Source organism: Convolutriloba macropyga, chromosome 13 (genome assembly GCF_964194025.1).
Source record: "Convolutriloba macropyga chromosome 13, txConMacr16.3, whole genome shotgun sequence".
NCBI lineage: Eukaryota > Metazoa > Xenacoelomorpha > Acoela > Convolutidae > Convolutriloba > Convolutriloba macropyga.
In genome coordinates, this window is record NC_134480.1 from 46,687,466 (window position 1) to 46,700,998 (window position 13,533).

Below are 13,533 nucleotides of genomic sequence, written 5' to 3' on the forward strand. Positions count from 1 at the left end.
GGCAATATTTCGCTATTTTTGGCAATAACTGGATGTTTCGTGTCATAAATTGGGTGTTTTTGGCAATGATTGGGCATTTTTGACAATAATGGGGTGTTTTCTTTCAAGAGCTGGAAATTGTTATTGAAGGATCATCTTGCTAATCCAATTCGCGTGAACAGCTTGCACATCATGCAGTGAGATACATCTTTTTAAATTGACATTCAAAGTTTTTTTTAAAGTTTTAAAACTTTTTAAAGTTGATGATAAGTCTCTAGCTTGCTAATCCCCTTCGTGTAAACAGCTTAGGTATCATGCTGTCAAGTACGTCTTCGGAAATTGACATTAATAAAGTGTAAGTGTGGGGAGGGGTCAAAGACCTAACTAATTGTTATTGAGGGATTATCTTTCTAGTCCCCTTTGTGTGAACAGCGTGGTTATCATGCTGTGAGGTACCTATTTGGAAATTGACATTATTAAAGTGTAATATGGGAAACGGTAAATGACCCAAAGAAATTGTTGTAAAGGCGCTATCTTGCTAATCCCTTTATTATGGACGGATTCTATCATGCTGTGAGGTACGTCTTTGGAATTTTATATTAAAAAGTGTACTATGGGAAGGAGTACATGACCTAAATAGTTTGCTATTAAGAGATTAATATCCTGCTAATCCCCTTCGTATGAACAGCTTGGCTATCATCCTGTAAGGTTCATCTTTGGAAATTGACGTTAGTGAAGTGTAATATAGGAAAGGGTAAATGACCTAAATAGTTTGTTATTAAGGCTTTATCTTTTAATCTCCTTCATGTGAACAACTTGAGTTTCATGCTGAATTGAAATGAATAGTTTAAAAAAAGGCTTATCTCTTTCACAAACAAAATTTTGTTCAGCAGCGTGAAACAGTTCTTAATTTTTCGTTTTCAGAGTGTTGATAAAACTCGGTGCCTTTGACTAAAACTGGATACTTATTGGATAAAATTTAGGTATTTTCTGGTAAGAATTGGGTATTTCTGGCAAGAATTGGGTATTTTTGTCAAGATTTGGGTATTTTTTGGCAAGAATTGTGTTTTTTCTAACAAGAATTTGGTATTTTATGCCAAGAATTGGTTAATTTTTGGCTATAATTGGGTGCCTTTTGGCAAAAATTGGGTATGTTTTAACAAAAAATGGGTAATTTTTAGCAAAATTGGTATTTGGCAATAATTGGATAATTTTTGGCAGGAATTTGGTATTTTTGTTAGCGAAAATTGCGTATTTTTTGGCAATAAGTGGTATTTGGCAATAATTGGGTAATTTTTGGCAAGAATTCGGTATTTTTGTTAGCAAAAATTGCGTATTTTTTGGCAATAAGTGGTATTTGGCAATAATTGGGTAATTTTTGGCCAGAATTCGGTATTTTTTTTTTAGCAAAAATTGGGTAGTTTTGGGCAATAATTGGGTAATTTCTGGCAATAATTTGGTATTTTTTGGTAAAAAATGGGTATTTCTTGGCAAGAATTAGGTATTTTTGCCAAGAATTGGGTATTTGTTAACAAGAATTGGGTATTTTTTGCCGAGAATTGGATATTTTATGCCAAGAAATGGGTATTTTTTAGCAATAGTTGGGAACCTTTTTGCAATATGGTATTTTTCAGCAACATTTTTTTTTCGCAAGAGTCAGGTAGTTTTTATCTGCGCGGGATTAACTGACGTTTTTCAAAAAAGAGACATGAGATTGAGTTTACATTATAAAGTGTAAAATGGTAGGGGTCAATGACCTTACTGATTTGTTGTTAAGGTACTATCTTGCTAATCCTCTTCGTGTGAACAGCTTGGGGATCATGCTCTGAGGTACGTCCCTGGAATCTGACATTAGTAAAGTGAAATTTGGTAAGGGATAAATGACCTTACTGATTTGTTGCTAAGGCACTATCTTGCTAATCTCCTTCGTGTGAACAACTTGGTTGTCATGCTGTGAGGTACGTCTTCGGGATTTAACATTAGTAAAGTGTAATATGGTAAAGGAAAAATGGCCCTACTGATTTGTGGTTAAGGCACTATCTTGCTAATCCACTTCGTGTGAAAAGCTAGGGTATCATGCTGTGAGGTACGTCCTTGACAGTTGACATTAGTGAAGTGTAAGATGGGAAGGGGGTAAATGACCCATTTTGTTATAAAGGGATTATCTTGCTAATCCCCTTCGTGTGAACAGCTGTGTATCATACTGCGAGGTACGTCATTGGTAAGTCGACAATAGTTAAGTGTAATAGGAGAGTGGGCAAAGAACCTTACTGATTTATTACTAAAAGATTATCTGGCTAATCTCCTTCGTGTGAATAGCTTAGGTGTCATGCTGTGAGGTACGTCTTTGAAAATTTTATTCAGCAGCGTGAAACAGTTCTTAATTTTTCGTTTTAAAAAGTCTCAAGAGTCTCAAAAGAGTCAAATAAATCGTAATTTGAAATTAATCCTCTGTAGATTTTTTATTCAAGAAATTTTTGAAACGTGTAAAGTTCTGAAATTACGAAATTGTGGGAATATTGGGAGTAAGTTAGAACAATTTTTTAAGAATTCGAGTAAAATTTTGATCTCAATTTCAGAGTGTTGATAAAACTCGGTGCCTTTGACTAAAACTGGATACTTATTGGATAAAATTTAGGTATTTTTTGGTAAGAATTGGGTATTTCTGGCAAGAATTGGGTATTTTTGTCAAGATTTGGGTATTTTTTGGCAAGAATTGTGTTTTTTCTAACAAGAATTTGGTATTTTATGCCAAGAATTGGTTAATTTTTGGCTATAATTGGGTGCCTTTTGGCAAAAATTGGGTATGTTTTAACAAAAACTGGGTAATTTTTAGCAAAATTGGTATTTGGCAATAATTGGATAATTTTTGGCAGGAATTTGGTATTTTTGTTAGCGAAAATTGCGTATTTTTTGGCAATAAGTGGTATTTGGCAATAATTGGGTAATTTTTGGCAAGAATTCGGTATTTTTGTTAGCAAAAATTGCGTATTTTTTGGCAATAAGTGGTATTTGGCAATAATTGGGTAATTTTTGGCCAGAATTCGGTATTTTTTTAAGCAAAAATTGGGTAGTTTTGGGCAATAATTGGGTAATTTCTGGCAATAATTTGGTATTTTTTGGTAAAAAAAATGGGTATTTCTTGGCAAGAATTAGGTATTTTTGCCAAGGATTGGGTATTTGTTAACAAGAATTGGGTATTTTTTGCCGAGAATTGGGTATTTTATGCCAAAAAATGGGTATTTTTTAGCAATAGTTGGGAACCTTTTTGCAATATGGTATTTTTCAGCAACATTTTTTTTCGCAAGAGTCAGGTAGTTTTTATCTACGCGGGATTAACTGACGTTTTTCAAAAAAGAGACATGAGATTGAGTTTACATTATAAAGTGTAAAATGGTAGGGGTCAATGACCTTACTGATTTGTTGTTAAGGTACTATCTTGCTAATCCTCTTCGTGTGAACAGCTTGGGGATCATGCTCTGAGGTACGTCCCTGGAATCTGACATTAGTAAAGTGAAATTTGGTAAGGGATAAATGACCTTACTGATTTGTTGCTAAGGCACTATCTTGCTAATCTCCTTCGTGTGAACAACTTGGTTGTCATGCTGTGAGGTACGTCTTCGGGATTTAACATTAGTAAAGTGTAATATGGTAAAGGAAAAATGACCTTACTGATTTGTTGTTAAGGCACTATCTTGCTAATCCACTTCGTGTGAAAAGCTAGGGTATCATGCTGTGAGGTACGTCCTTGACAATTGACATTAGTGAAGTGTAAGATGGGAAGGGGGTAAATGACCCACTTTGTTATAAAGGGATTATCTTGCTAATCCCCTTCGTGTGAACAGCTGTGTATCATACTGCGAGGTACGTCATTGGTAAGTCGACAATAGTAAAGTGTAATATGAGAGTGGGTAAAGAACCTTACTGATTTATTATTAAAAGATTATCTGGCTAATCTCCTTCGTGTGAATAGCTTAGGTGTCATGCTGTGAGGTACGTCTTTGAAAATCACGTATGCCGTATATCACTGTAAATGAGTCATCCTATCTAAATTAATATTAAAACATTACATAGCTAATCCCCTTCGTGTGAACAGATTGGGTATCATGTTGTGAGGTACGTCTTTTGCAATTGACATTAGCAAAGTGTAATATGGGAACGATTAAATGACCCATTTTGTTATTAAGGGATTATCTTGCTAATACCCTTCGTGTGAACAGCTGTGTATCATACTGCGAGGTACGTCATTGGTAAGTCGACAATAGTTAAGTGTAATAGGAGAGTGGGCAAAGAACCTTACTGATTTATTACTAAAAGATTATCTGGCTAATCTCCTTCGTGTGAATAGCTTAGGTGTCATGCTGTGAGGTACGTCTTTGGGATTTGAGGGAAAATGGCTATACGTAATCTTTATACATAGGTACGTCTTTTTACCTTACCCCCCTGATGTGCTCGCATATTACTACTGTTGGGAATGAGCAAAGTAGGGCCTGAAGGTTCTGTTTTGTGACCCCTCAACATAAAAGAGCCTTCAGTTGTAAACTCCAATTCACAATTTCACAAAATTTACAATCATAGCAAAACTCGGATCTTTTCGTTATGCAACACCTCAGTAATGGATCCCGTGCCATAACATAGTACATCGGAAAAGCTCCCAAAATTAAATTTGAACCTTTGACAGCCCCGTTGAGTCTGGAGCCTCCAACAGCCAGACAGACAATCTCCCTCTTCCTGGATCTGAGGAATATTTCAGTGCCAGACTTTGGGTATATGTTGGGACTGGTGGATGCCAGGTCTACTCTAACCCACTCGTGATATTTAGAGTAGATCATGTTTCGAATCCACTTCCGACGTCTGCAAACAGTCAACACTGACTTGGCACCAAAGTTGTGACTCGTAAAGTTCCCTGCGTACTGCCACCCGTCTAAAAATTTCATTCAAACTAATTGTCAGAATTGGATCTATTCCTTTGATGCCCCCGCACTCCCGAACCAGCTTAATGCATGCCGTGCTCATTATATTCTTAACCCCAAAACACGCCATATTTTTCAAAGTCTGCAGAGCCAGAAGTTGACTTGCATGAAGTTTCGGCATTTTCAACTCTCGTCTTTGACAGAAGTCACTTCGGAATCCTGGGTAACATCTGGAACCGATAGCCGGTTCTCGATGAACGCCAGTACTGAGAAAGCAGCTCAAACGCTAGACTGAAGATGACCACGTACACACCTTGTTCTGTCGCCTGTCCATCGACAACCTCAGCTAGCTTCCACGGCGATTCCCATTCCCAACAGTGAGAGTTGAAGAGGTGAAAGGAATCCTTAGGAAGAGATCTCTGGCCTCCTTTGCTACTCCAAGGGTACCTAAAAAAATACTTCAAGTAATATCAACGACAGACAAGCTGTTGCTTCATTGCAACTCAATTATCTAAATGCATACAGAGTGGAGCTCTACGAGAAATTCTTCCAAGAGAATAAGCCTTGAAAATTTTAGGACGACAAAAAATTTATCTTGCAAAATTTCTGATTGTTTTTGTTCCAGGGTAACTTCATAAAACTGATGGCCTCATTTATCATTGCCGGAGGTAATTTATAACAGACGAACTGAATTGACAAACATATTTTTTAAAGAAAAACGAAGGAATATTAATAGTTAAAACAATTAAACAATAAATTGCTCTTGACCTATAGGCGGGGCAATATAATTCAAGGGGGGTAGTCTAGATTATTTTATGGTTACAAAAAATTCCACCCAAGGAGGTCTCGAACTCCTGACCTGCGTACTATACTAACCTATTACTCACTAGGCTATCAGAAGCTTGTGATAACTTGTCTTGCAATCGCTTTTCTTTTAGCAACAGACTGAATTTCTGAATAAGAGCAATTTAACCCGAGCAAACATTAAGAATTCAAGCGTGAAAAAGTTACTCGAGAAGTGAAATAGGAAGAACTTCCAGAAGAAATGATCGAGCAAAATTTTGCATCAAAAAGACGCACGTTTACAATTGCCTCAACAAACTTCGTAAGTTTGTTGCTATTAAAAAGTTATCAAAATCTGCAATTATTCGGCAGTGTGAATATTAGCCATTTTAAGTTAAATTATTACAAAAACCATTGAACAAGCTTAAGGAGAAGCTTCGTCAAATAAACGACAGTTAGAAAACATATTTCATCAAGAGTTACGCAATGAAGAGATGTCTTTCCCCAATAACGGGTTCGAATTAAATTTTGAGCGAAAAAATGGTGCAGTTTTTATGTTCTATTTCTGGTTGCGCTCCTGACAAAAATTTGCCTTTTTACCATAAAACTTTTTACGCGTGGATAATTATCTTGGCTCTCCTTGACCCAGTAAAGTTCTAATTAAGGGTGTAACTGCAGGCCCCAACTCTTGTTTTTGGTCTGTCAAAATAATTGTTGCAATAAATGGAAGATTTGAGCGGAGTCGTAATTTTGTCAAAAAGGTTGCCTTCAATAACTAAGATAAGATAAATTTGAGAGGAATGACATTTTGTTCAACTGAGTGAATTATGTCTGCTGATTAACGTAAGTGGCAGAAAACTTGTCATTTTTTAAAAAAGTTTTCAGTAAAGGCAACAAAATGCACATTCGATGTTTTTACTTCAATATCGTTAAAACATTTCCCAATAAAAACTTTCCAATAAAGAAGACCTGTAATCGTATCGAGGCAAAAGGTATTTGAATTCACACGTATTTTAAAGATAAAGCGAAACGTGTATGAAAGACAAGTTTTCGGTACGGCACACCAGATATTTATCAGTGTTCCATTTATTGGAATCAATTTATAAGAATCTGTTCATCAAATGCGGTCATCAAATGCAATATACCAAATTTTGATCTCAAAAATTTTCTTTCTGACGGCAAAACACAGGAGTAGTATTAGAGCTATGCACTGTGTTGGTAGATAACTGAACACATGTAGCTTAAATAACTTTGAACAAGACGGCTCGTGCGTGTCTGTGCGTAGCACAGAATGTTCCATCATTCCTCTCAAGGTTGCAGAAACAACCATTAATTTCTGTCAGAGAAACCGTTGAGAGTATCTGAAAACAACTTATAAGCATTGGAGAAAATTACTTGTACTGTTTGAACCGAAAATTAAGCCGCCCTATTGCGGCAAAAACTAAAATCTTTTAAATCTCTCTTCCAGATAGGTAAGTGTAATACAATTTAAAAGACGAAGACAAAACTTACAAAAACATATACCAAGAACATTATACTAAACACACAAAAACATACCCCAACACCAAAACAGAACAATTCTTTAAAATTCTCTTTTTGGCAACTGATCTTTTCCTATATAACTAGGTGCGGAGTTTTTGAGGCAACTGTATCGGTAATTGTAATTTTGACAATAAACTTTTAAATAAAACTGTTTTCGGAAGTGTCACGCCCCTATTTCGTCCCTCATAGTTACGTGATGATATTCCTTAAAATATCCATAATTAAGTGCTTTATATTAATTAATATTCAGTTAGTTTCAAGGCCATATATAGCCAGTATTTCCATCTAGGCCTGTAACCTCTAATTTGTTTATGTTTACGAGAAACAACTGCAGATTGACAGTTTTACTAAGCAAACACTTCAAGTGCCTAAAAGCCTCAATATTTACTTTTTTGAGTTTCTTGATGATAAATTCACATAATCAGTAAATAACTTCATGAGAGATTATGTACTTGGTGAAGTAATTATTCTGATAAAGTAGGTGCTAATACGGAATTGTATATGTACTGAACAAACACCAAGAGACGTACAAAAGCCGGAAATTGCCCAACTTGAAAATCAGTAAATATTTGCGAAGGACCAATACAACTCAAGGCACAATCTTTCGGAACCCACTATCAGCAGAACACCGGAGAACCAGCCTGACAATCAGTTGCCTATCATCTCATAAAACTTGATAAACTTGAGAAACTTCTTGTTAAAATTATTAAACAATTCTTGCTAAAAATAAATAAAGATTGAACTGGAAATTCTCTTGAAAAAACTCCAAGTTTGGTAAACTTAGTTACAGAAGCAATAGCGACTAAATTAACACTAAAAAGCAAGGAAAACTAGTGGATATATCACGCATCTGAACCGCTCAATAAAAGGCTATTACTAGCTAATTTTATTCAAAATATATCTGCTAAAAATCGCACTGTGAAACACCAAAATAAGTCCTTGTAAAATGCTAATTATTCAAGTTAATTACTTCAAATATAAACCTCAATAACACCACGAGGATCACTATTTAAAAATCAGTGCGTAACATGGTGACAGGAGTTATTAACTGTTTTCCAGTTTAACGGACCGATAATTCGATTAATTCCTTGATATTTTCGATATTTCCTTTCTTTATTCTGTTGTTTTCTTTCTTCTCTTCCTCTACATTACCTTAAGAGCCTCCAATCATCCAGAACCACATCCAGCACTTCCTTTCCGAGCAAGATGATAACACAAAAAGCAGTAACAAAGGAAAGAATGGGTGGAAACTGTGTTTGTGTCTCTGTGGACTAAGTGTAACAGTAATACAAAAGTGTTTGAGTGGACAATAACTGGAACAAACTCAACCACAGCCGCCACAACGGACAAAAACAACACAGGGTATTTGCAAGCGAGGATATTGTGAGTAAATGAATTTGTAAAATTAATTTTGGTGCTTTATTTATGTCTATTTATAAAGAACAAATTCTCCCCGCTATTAACAATTGTCGTGCTTCCCCTAATTTTGCTGAACATATTGAAGGAAACCACATTAATTATACCCAAAACAACAGTAAAACGCAAGCTCAGATAGTAACCGCTTTTTCATCTTCAGTTTATAAGTCTATTGTTATTTATGTGCTAGATAAAGACGATAAACGTGTAGCAATTTATTGGACAGCAAAAAGTTTAAATCAGAAATCTCGTAAATTTGGACTTATCCGTCACAAACTTCAATCTGATAAAGAAATTAACCTTGATAACATCATCACTGATTATCAGATAACATCAGAATAATAAATTACTGAAACCATAACTTAATTATTAACTAAAAAAGAGGGCAAAACAAAAGTTTAAACTAAAATAAAAAACAATTATATTTTATTTCCCCACCCAGCTCCGGAGGTTAATGAACCAAACAGTGACTTCGGTCAATTATGCTGTTGCCTATTTGAGTGCAGCTTCCACAAGGCCTGTGCGGTCGTGGTCCCCACGAATTTTCCTAAACTAAGGGGCACTCTTTAGAGGTGAGACTTCGGCGGCCCATACGGCTTCAACGATATAAGTCTGACGATTCGACCGGAGCTTTAGGAATAGGTCTATAAGCAGCCCTTCTTTATTATTTTTAGAACGAATGGTTTCAGTAGTTTCTTTTCTGATATTCTTGTGCTATTCATTTAACTGTTTTCTTCACTTAAATCCCCTTAATCTCTCCATTAAGTTAAGTTAAGCGTGCTATTTAATACTTTAGAACGAAAATAAGACTGATTGAACGAAAAGTAAAAATCTAAACGGGTAAAAAGCGAAATGGCACACGCGCAGATCAACATCACGCCCTTTTCCGGATCCGAAACTGACAATTTTAACGAGTTTGAACAACTAATAACAGGTGCAATCGGAGTCGCAGCAATCGCAAACGCACAACAAGCGAACTTTTTGCAATTACATTTAAAAGGAGATGCCTTGCGATACTTCTTGACCTTACCAGAGGCTACCAGACTAGTCTTCGAAGACAGTATAACAGCTCTAAGAAATAGATTCACGCAGGATGACTTGAGAGAGATCAGATTTATAAAGTTAGAGAATCAAAAGTTTAATCCAAAAACAGATACTGTTAAAAATTTCTTAGTAAAATTAAAAACTGAAGCCAATAAAGCATATCCAGCACCTGAAATAGTGGTAGCGCCAGCAGGAGCAGGTGACCCAGAGGCTCGTAGATTCGAAAGAGAGACAGCAGCAAGAGAATCTGCCATTGAAATGTCAGAAAATCGAAAAAACGAGCAAATAAAGCGCTTCTTTATTAAGTCTATGCCAAACTGGCTTAAGCCTAAGCTCTTAGAAAGGCCAGATACAGATACCATTGATCAATTATGCACCTTAGCTAGCCAACAAATTGCAATAAGGGAGATGTGTAACAGAGAAGAGTACTTTGACGACGGTTTTAATGAAATAACGGAAGCAAATACTGATAAAATGTTAAAAGCAATAGCTACTATTTCAAATAATCAGAAAGAACTTGAGCAGAAACTTGAGCAGAGAACAGCACCTAAAAATGAGCCATCAGAACAAGGCCCAGTAAACACATTCACACCACATTACCCTCAACAATTCTACAGACAAAGTTATAGACAAAATTTCCGCCCCCAATACCAAAATTATCGACCAAATTACCCTCAATATCAGTCTAATTACCGTCCAGTTCAGAAAAACTATCGGCCCCAGCAACAGTATGCCCCTCGTGCTAATAATTACCGAGAGTTTAGACCACAATTTAATGCCCCTAGACCGTTTCATTATAACGAACAGCCACAAACTCGTAATTATTGGACCGAACCTTCAGACAGTCCCCCATTTGTTCATCCAGCTTATGTTAATAGACCAGTTTACCGGTTCCCAACGAAAAATACTCCTCAAAACCTTCTTAGACAGGGTATAGTTTACGATAGTCCAGCACAAGACCGATATGGTATGCAAAAAGCAAAAGAATTTAGTCGTGCTGGTGCACTCCAAAGTAGAAATATGAGAGGTATGACTAATAAAAACTAATAAAGCCACCCAACTTTAAAAAACAAAATAAAAATTATAAAAACTCAGTTAACCATTATAACGAAAGCACGTCTAGTCCTAGTTTAGATAAAGTAATAGAGCCAGTTTATATTAAAAGTAACAAAAAGCGTAGAAAACGCAAAAGTAATAATAATAAAAGTAAAGTTAATAATTCTATGCAACTCCAAACGCAAGTACCTCAACCCGTACCAAAGCCAACACCACATGTTCAGCAATTATTCAGCATTGTCCCACTTTTAGGCAGAACATTGTCCTATGTTAAAGTTAAGTTTAATGGAGAATTAGAAAGACGCGCACTAATTGATACAGGAGCATTTGCAAATGTGATAAGTCGTGAGTTTTACAAGGAACTAATTAACACAAATATCAATTCAATAACAGAAATAGAAAAGCCAGATCTAGATAAAGTTAAAATGGCAAACGGAAACATAGTTAAAATTGATAAAGCAATTAAAATTACATTTAAATTGGGCACACAAACATTTACAGAAGATTTCCTTGTATTAATTGTCACAACTCCTGTAATCCTAGGCAACCCATTCTTTGTTACACATAAAGTTAGCATCTGCCCAGGAGAAAGCTACATTAAATTCCCTGATCAAACACTACAAATAAACGAAATAAAGCCAGAAAAGCAACCCAGAAGAGTGGTAAAACGTAAAAAATTTGGAGTTTATACACAGAAAAAGCAAGTCTTACAGCCAAATCAACAAGCAGTATTAGAATGTAAGCTTTATGATAAACTAGAATCATTCACTGACCTCTGTGGGGTAATAATTCCAAACGAAATCTTTGAAAAAGACAGTGAAGTAATATTAACATCTTCTTTAAGTAAAGTTGCTGAAAATAACATTCTGTACATCTATGTCCTGAACATTACCGATCACCCAATTACCATAAATAAAGGCGAAGAAATAGCCAAATTTTCATTCTTAACATCAGACCAAGCTGAAAAGTTGTTAGAAGTAGATCCTCAACTAATTAATGTGGCAAAAAGGAGCGAAAATTATTTAACAGAAATAAATCAACTAATTCAAGTTACAGACACCCCAAAAAGAAAGGCTCAACCAGCGAAACCAGCACCAGAATATGAAAAATTGTGGTTCCCAACGCCTGAAACGTGCCCAGATCCGACAAATTTGTCGCCTTTGCAGAGAGAAATATTTGAGCAATTGTTAAAACTGCAAGAAATGGAGAAATTAGATCCAAAGGGTAATTATCAGGATAAAATAACCTTTTTGAGCAAATTCCCATGGGAAAAATCGGCCCTCAATGATGAGCAAAAAGCAGTAGTAGGTGAACTATTAGTTGAATTCAGTGACATTTTTGCAAAGCACAGATTTGACGTTGGATATAATAGATTTAAAAATAAAGTTAACTCCAGAAAGAAGCATACCAATTTACGAACAAGGCCCTCCAACGCCCGTCCATTTGAGAAATGAGCTACAAGTAGAGCTCGCACTAGAGCATTATTACGGACTTATAACAACTTTGTCTCAATCAAGATATAGTAGTCCACTTTTCGCACAACGAAAGAATTCAGGAAGACTTAGACTATTAATTGACTTGAGAAAAGTAAACCACTTGTTGAAAAATGACTACGTGAATACCAACTTCCCGATTTCCAACATGAGTGACGCAATAAATTACTTTGCCGGGAAAAAAATTGTTTACGAAACTTGACTGTTCTCAAGCATACCACTGTGTGCAAATGGCAGACGATGTATCAGTGCAACTGCTAGCATTTAACTTTGCTTCGAGAACTTATGCTTATAAATGTCTTGCACAAGGATTGAATAAGTCAGTAACAGGATTCAGTTCCTTTATTAGACATTACTTGGACCCATGCTTAGCTTCAGGAAACTGTACCCAGTTTATGGATGATATTGGAAATGCAGTAACAAATTTTGAACAATTGGTACCCTCTTTACGAGAAATTTTTACATGTATACGTCAATCGGGACTGAAATTGTCTCCTGAATGTGTGAAATAGCAACAGATACAATGAAATTCCTTGGAAATAATATCAGTGCAGAAGGAATATCACCAGAAAAAGCGAAAATAACTAAATTTTTAGATAAATTTAGAATGCCAAAAACGACAAAACAAGTAAAACGACTAATTGGCTTCACGCAATTCTTCCGAAATTACATTCCTAACTTAGGTGAAAAACTAATGTCATTTTACAAGCTCCTGAAGAAGGATGCAGTAATAGAAACCACAGAAGAACATGTAAAAGCATTAGAAGTAATAAAGAAGGATCTAATGGAAGCAACGAATATAACATTGCGATTACCAAAACCAGGGCTACAGTATGTAATTCTTTGTGACGCTAGTTACCACGGTGCAGGTTTTGTACTAATGGTGGAAGACTATGTAAATGAAACAGGAAAGAAAGAAAAGAAAACATACGCTCCCGTTTCGTTTGGATCGCATTTGTTTAATGCCACACAATTAAAGTTCTCAATTTATTACAAAGAGTTCCTAGCTTTGTACTATGCACTGGACTACTTTTCACACTACATTTGGGGATCAAGCAAACAAGTAATTATACTCACTGACAACAAAAGCCTCACACAATTCTTCCAGTCAAAAGTAATACCACCATCTCTTTGGAATTGTTTAGACAGAATACTCGCCTTTAATATAGTAATTGCTCACATTCCTGGACGCGCTAATTACGCAGCGGATTTTCTCTCGCGAATGGAGAATGACAAATCAGCAACAATGTCTTCAAAGTTAACAGATAAAATTCCAGTAAGAGAAATAGAAATTGATACAGAAGCAC

At 35.8% G+C, this 13,533-nt stretch overlaps 1 protein-coding gene across 1 annotated transcript in view; it reads right to left on the reverse strand.

Annotated features, from left to right (window-relative positions):
- Window positions 1-13,533, reverse strand: part of LOC142352311 (uncharacterized) — a 52,402-nt gene that overhangs the window by 23,978 nt on the left and 14,891 nt on the right. The window contains exons 2-3 of the mRNA XM_075404844.1: window positions 5,206-5,339; window positions 4,652-4,903 (exon numbers count right to left, since the gene is read on the reverse strand). Coding sequence (XP_075260959.1) covers window positions 4,652-4,903; window positions 5,206-5,339 — 386 coding nt within the window. The remainder of the gene's footprint in view (window positions 1-4,651; window positions 4,904-5,205; window positions 5,340-13,533) is intronic.